Genomic DNA, 6,787 nt, shown 5'->3' with positions numbered 1-6,787 from the left:
ATTAAATCCCACAACGGCATTGACAACATTCACAAGGGGAAACCCACTTACAAGCCGTCAGCATAGACAGTGCATTAACACTTTTACAACCGGTTAGTACATTTTCATCTCAGCCGGCGCAAATTGAGTCATACCCATTGTTTTGGCCAGAGACGGGAAAATACCTGTGATACGGTAAACCCCTCTGATGGTTGTTATATTACATTAACCAAAAAAGCCAACTACACTTTCGGTGGATTTCCCTTTCGCAGGACTTTGGGAAAATGTTTTGATTCCTCATATTTCTAGTTTTTTCAATTTGCTAATGATTGTTTCTTTGAAACTCCACCAGAATTTTCGCCCCCCTTTTTTGTTTTTCCTGTGCTGACCGATTTTTGCAATGTGTGTGTGGGGCCCATTGTTGTCAAAGTGAGAGTGTATGAAAGCCGCAGACAAACGTTTGTCTTCTTTTAAAATCATGAAGGAAGGCAATGTAATGGTGCTATGTTAATTTTAATGAAATATCAATAAAATAAATTTTTTACTTTTCAAACCTGTCCCAGTCTTCTTGGTAACAACTTTTTTCAGTGATCCTTTATCACAGAATACCCCCCTTTTTTTAACTCCGCAGCTAGGCTTTTACACACAAAACAGTAGCTGCCACCACGGGTTTCAATGGAAACATGCACCATTCCCAGCAAATTCTGTAACCATTCAAAACTTAAACAAAGCCTATGATACCACTGTCCGGTCAGACAGGAATATTACAGGTTTCACTATACAGTAGCACTTCACAAAGACAAGGATACGTTAAGTTCTTGTGCAGAGCATAGAGATAAGCTCAACGATTTTTAAGATTGTCCTTTAATAAAATAATCTGTGCAGGAAAAATATTTTTAAAAAAGACGAGACCAGTATATAACAGCAGCGAAAATAAAAAGGGAACACTGTATATGCATCCTGACCACATTAAAGTAATACATTCTGAGGCTTCAATTGGGTTTGAAAAAAAGGCAGCCCTGTGGAAACCACTGGGCCTGGGGTGGGGGTGTGGTCTGCCAGATCCCAACTGAAAGTACACTGGAAGAGAAAGAGTGCCACAAGCTTTTAGTAAGTCCAGCAGGTCTTTATTATTCACAACAAAGATCACAAATGGTAGCCAATGTATTTTAGCTGATCCCCCCTTCATCAGGGCTGAAGCTGACCATACACCTATATATTATCTGCAGATTTTCTTTGGTCAGATGGAAAACGTGCAACAGATTCCTCCATCTACGCTAAATTGTGTGGATGAAGGAATCTCCCGCTGGGCCAAGCTTCAGTATCTTGCTAATCGGCCCAGCTGGCTGTTAAAATACCTGAACGATCTGATTGGATGCCGGCATTGTTCAGGTGTTTTGAGAGTCAGCGGGGCCGATGGATGGAGATGATGGAGATGATGGAGGAATCTGTTGCACTTTTTCCATGTGACCAAAGAAAATCTGCAGATATTCTATAGGTGTATGGCCAGCTTAAGAAAGAAAGGTGACTCCACCCGGAATGATTTTGGTGCTGGCAGACTCCACATAGGTGGGCTCCATGGATGGGCTTGAAGCAAAACTGAAAGAACTTTCTGGGCAAAGATTGCCAGAACAGAAAGCAATAAAGAACTAATGGGGGTTTGTAAACTTTGAGGCTTGGTACCCCAACACCACCACCAACTCTTCAAAGGGCCCTACTTACATCTATTTTTCTACATATAATAATAATGTACCAGGTTGTATCCCAAAACAAAACCCTAATACAACCTTTCCCTTGGGCAACTTAAAGAAATACACAGAATTATTATTGTAAATAGAAATCTTGATAATAGCTGAGCGTGACACGTGGGATTTGACACCAAGAAGATAAACAGCTTCCCAGTGGATGATAAAATCTTAATAAAATGATCCTGTGATATTCCTCGGTCAGCAAAGCCTGCAGCATCACCGCTCAACAAATGGTATCATTCCACAGATGTATACTCCACTTTCTACCCATTAAAATCCATTGGCATTTCTAAACATATACAAAGACAACAATGAATCTTGAGTTTTATTTAAACTCTGGTCTATACTGAGATCTTTATTTCTGATTAGAAAATAGAATATAAAGAAACGTAAACAGAGACAAAGATAAATCTCGCATTTGAATGACCTTTCTTACTGATGGAACTGGAAAACAGGGTGGTAAGTTATTTTTAAGACGTAATCCCTTAGCGGATGTCATTCAGTCTACTAAAGCACTGTATATCATAAACAACTGCCACGTTTTTTTTTCCACATGACACTCTTCTCACCCTTTATTGCATCCCATTGCTGCTGGTCTTTTGTAGTCTCTTTGCAGCCACTTCCGGTCTACATGCACTCCAGTGATAGTTGCATAGTAAATCACAGGGTAGGTTTCCTGCTGATGACAGCAGATGACAATGCCTTCATAATATGCATTAAATAACCTACTTGTAGACTCTATCAGAACCCAGTGTGATGGGGTGGCAGCACTGGAACACAGTTGTGGGACAAGAATAAAGTGATGCCACCCTATAACAGGAGGTGCTACAACAAAAACCTTCATGGCAGAATCACTAGGAATTATTTTAATGAAAGCTGCAGATTTGAAAAGAACAAATAATATAACAAGTAGCTATGGGTGATAGACTCTGTTATATCTAGTTTTTGGTTATCAACATCTCAGTATTCAAAATTACACAACAAATTCAAAGGAGAAGTATTGGGAAACTAAAATTGACTCTTCCCAATACTTAGAGCCGGCGTGTGACACTACAGGTGTCACATGCCGAGTCAATAGATTAAGAGCTGAGCGATCATGAACTGATGATTGCTCAGCTCTTCCCCCCTGAAGAAAACAATGATATCAGTCACCGCTCCCCTCAGGAATTCCCCTGCTGCCCTCTCTGTTCCTCTAGCACTCATCAGAGGGACCGACAAGGGAGCGGGTGGATACAGCTGGCTCTGGCTCCAGAGAGGAGGGAATTAGGGATGAGCCAAACTGAGATTGAGAGTTTTCATTCCCCAAACTTTCAGAAAAAAAGAGAGATAGCACCAAAATTCTGCCATTTTGGGCAAAATTGGAGTCAATGTAATGGTGAAACTTAGGTGGTATTTAAGAGTGCAGTGGCTTCCAAGTAGCTGCTGAGGGTTACTTAAGCTGATCATGGCACCTCATTATTCTCGTTATTTTATGTTTTCTTTTTAAAGAACAAAAGTCACAGAATGGGGGAATGGGGGAAAGAAATAAAATAAATTAATACATACAAATAATAATAGAATACACAAAAAAGAATTTTCCGCTTTCATCAAAATAAGTTTGTTCTTCTCTACCTTAAATACAAGAATTAAAATAAGGAAGGTCCCTGTATTACGTGGTTTACGCAGTGCTCTCTCTTTGAACCCTCTGCAGCCTTGCTCTCACACATAAGAGGCAGGCTGCATAAGAAAAAAAAAAGAGACTGTGATTTGGTCCAAAAGCCTGTGACAAACCTGCTGAAGATGGCTTCAGCTATCTACTCCAATTAAAGGGAACCTGCCTGTGCTGTTCAATTCTGAAAATGAAAGAAGATAGGTGAGATTTCTTGTAGCACACTTTTAAACACATAAAGGCTTATGTACATGGATATTACTGTACTGTTATTTTTGGGCAACACAGTGGCTTAGTGTTAGTCCACTTCTGCCTTGTAGCACTGGTGGTTCCTGGGTTTGAATCCTGGTCAGGAAACTGCAAATAGTTTGCACGTGCTTCTGAGGGTTTCCTCCCACACTCCAAAGACATGCTGGAAGCAGTGGCGTAACCAGAGTTATGTGGGCGAACGACCCCCCCGCCCCCCCGGTTGTTACGCCACTGGCTGGAAGGTTAATTGGCTCCTGTTCAAAATGGGCCCAGTATGCGTATGGAATGGGGACCTTAGATTGTAAGCTCCTTGAGGGCAGGGGCTTATGTGAATGTGTAGTTTGTAAAGCCCTGTCTAAATTGCAGTGCCATCTATGAAAACAAGTCTCTTGTTTTTTCCTTGTAAAAGCCGAAATGGAACAAATTAAAACATGTGGTGAGTCCTCAAAAGAGGAGGGGCTACAGGCGACAGTTCTAGCAGGGTCTCCAACCAATCATAACAGCCTCATAAAGCCCAGTGACATTGCCCTTGCTGCATCTGTTCCAGCCATCAAAAGGTTTGCCTTTTGAATGGGAATAATATAGATGTCTCCCCTGCCTATGATTCTTTCTTGACTGGTGTCAGTGGTCATGTGTACCCTACCGTTGACAGTGTGTTCCAGCCAGAGGAACACTGAATCTTCACTTCACTCGTGTTCATTCTAGGACAAAAAATAATCTGTGTCTGGAATTTTCAATAAATGTAGTCCTTAGGGGAATTTAATACAGCAGCTTCACCAAACCTTGTGGGTCTTTCCTCACTAGACTTAAAATATCTATTATTATTACATTTCACATTTTTTAATTTATGCACTACTATTTATGGTTTATGATGTCCAGTTTTATAGCACAAAAGTAATGTTACATGTTGAATATATTATTCTCTTCCTCCTCCTCAGAACAAAGAGCAACGATGAGTAATGAAACTTACAATTTTAACACAGATTTTTACCTCGCAGGACTTTCTGAGGTTTCTGAATTTAAAATTGTACTTTTTATTGTCTTTTTATGTATGTACATAATTACACTGGTTGGAAACATTTTTATCATAATGGCCTATAACTTCAGTGTAAAACTCCAGAATCCCATGTACTTCTTTCTTGCTAACTTCTCTGTTTTAGAAATCTTTTATGTTTCAACAACTGTTCCCAAATTGTTGTCAGATCTCCTATCAGAGTCTAAAAGGATCTCCTTCTATGGATGCGCTCTTCAGTTGTATTGTGTCTTGTTTTTAGCTGGCACTGAGTTCTACATTCTTGCAGCCATGTCGTATGATAGATACAATGCCATATGTCAACCACTTTTATACAACATCATTATGAACAAGGTAGGCTGCATTCAACTCATTGCCGGATCATGGATTATCGGAGCTTTAAATGCCTTAATACACACTGCGTTTACATTTTCTGTTCCATTTTGTGATTCTCATAAACTCAACAGCTTCTTTTGTGATGTCCCTGTATTATTAAAACTAGCCTGCAAGGACACGTGGCTCAATGAACTTATCGTGTTCATCTTTGGTGGTGGGATGACATCCGGTTCACTTATATTGACGGTAATCTCCTATATCAAAATAATATCAACAATCTTGAGCATCAGTTCAATGTCCGGAAGGAAGAAAGCCTTTTCAACCTGCACTTCTCACCTAATAGTGGTTACAATATTTTATGGCTCAGTCTTCTTCATGTACTTGAGGCCCAAATCAAGTTATGGAAAGGATGAGGACAAGCTGGTGGCTGTCATGTACACGGTTATTGCTCCTCTGTTGAATCCATTTATTTACAGCCTTCGAAATAGGGAAGTTAAAATTGCTGTTAATAAAATAGTTTACCGGATTTTTGCTCCCACTAAAGTGAGAAACGAGATGAGTATTGATGAGTAAGCCATTGGCTCTAAAGGGAAAAAAAGGTTGTACCCACTTCAGTATCGATCACCGCTGCCTGCCCTTTTTTGCCAATATTCTACCCCGTCTCTCTCTTCTAGCTGATCCCACAGAGTGTTATTATACTGTAGTTCTTTACCTTGCCATACTCCACACCAGAGCCTCCTTCACTGCAAACTACCATAGCTTTCCACATCTGTGAAGACATTGGCCACTTTAAGGGCCCATAAGAGCAGCCAACTCTGTAGGGACAATACACAGTCTAATCCATTTACTTGCAGCCTTTAAATAGGGAACTAAAGATTGCTGTTAATAAAATGATTTGGCCTCCACTAAAGTGAGAAATGAGATGAGTCTTGATGAGTAAATCATTGGCTCTAAAGAGATGTTCTCCACAGCTGTAATGACATTGGCCGCTTTAGGGGCCCATAGGAGCAGCAAATTCTGTAAGGAGAATAAACCCAAATAAACTGTCATTTAAAATTGGCTAAATACATTCCAGGTGCATCAAAACAAAAAGTGTACAAAGTTTTAGAGTTTGTTTTCCATAAAAAGCAGCTATAGTCTTAGTAGAAAAGCCTTTGCTTTGCCATAATACTGTTGGGAAGGATCTTTGCTCTCTGTGTGGAAGCAATGGTCTCTCTGCAGTGAAACAATGTTGAACCTTTGTAGAGAGATCGCTGTTTCCACACAGATATCAAGGGTCCTTTTCTACCACAGGATGGAAGGGGACAGGCTTTTCTACTCAGGATGTTGCTTCTTTCTAAAGAAAACTTTGCACACCTGTTCTTTTGATGCAACTGCATTTATTTACCTAATTGTAAATACCTGAATGTATTTCTTTGATATAAATATCAAAGAAATGAATAAAAAGTTTAGTTAGATGTAAATGGTATTATGAGCTAGAGTGCCTTCATCTTAATCAGTGATGCTTACACTAAGCTCTCCATTACAAAGTAAGAAATTAAATAAACAAATAAATGGATTCAAAATTAAAAATAAATTAAGATATAAGATTTTAATTATGAAGTTGTGTAAATATTCACTTAAATTATGCAAACAGGTGAAAAGAAAATTCCTGTTCACTTTGAATACCGATGAACCAGTGCTATTCACTTAATTGGATGGATGATAAAGGTGAACAGTTACACATTTTTCTCAATGAAGATTCTCAGCCTTTTTAGCAAATCAGTTTCCTCATTTGTTGTGACTTGAATTGGACTTTATAATGAGCCCGAGCTT

The 6,787-nt window shown here is 39.4% G+C and overlaps 1 protein-coding gene across 1 annotated transcript; it reads left to right on the top strand.

The window, feature by feature from the left end:
- Window positions 1-4,576: 4,576 nt before the first annotated feature.
- On the top strand, window positions 4,577-5,545 carry LOC108783921 (olfactory receptor 5I1-like). The gene has a single exon (XM_018552632.1). It carries the CDS (start codon window positions 4,577-4,579, stop codon window positions 5,543-5,545), a length of 969 nt encoding a protein of 322 aa, XP_018408134.1.
- Window positions 5,546-6,787: the final 1,242 nt, after the last annotated feature.

The sequence above is a fragment of the Nanorana parkeri genome, unplaced genomic scaffold (assembly GCF_000935625.1).
Source record: "Nanorana parkeri isolate BGI_ZX_2015 unplaced genomic scaffold, ASM93562v1 scaffold94, whole genome shotgun sequence".
NCBI classification, from domain to species: domain Eukaryota; kingdom Metazoa; phylum Chordata; class Amphibia; order Anura; family Dicroglossidae; genus Nanorana; species Nanorana parkeri.
Note: the sequence above shows the minus strand (reverse complement) of the source record. Positions and strands in the feature narration are given on the sequence as shown.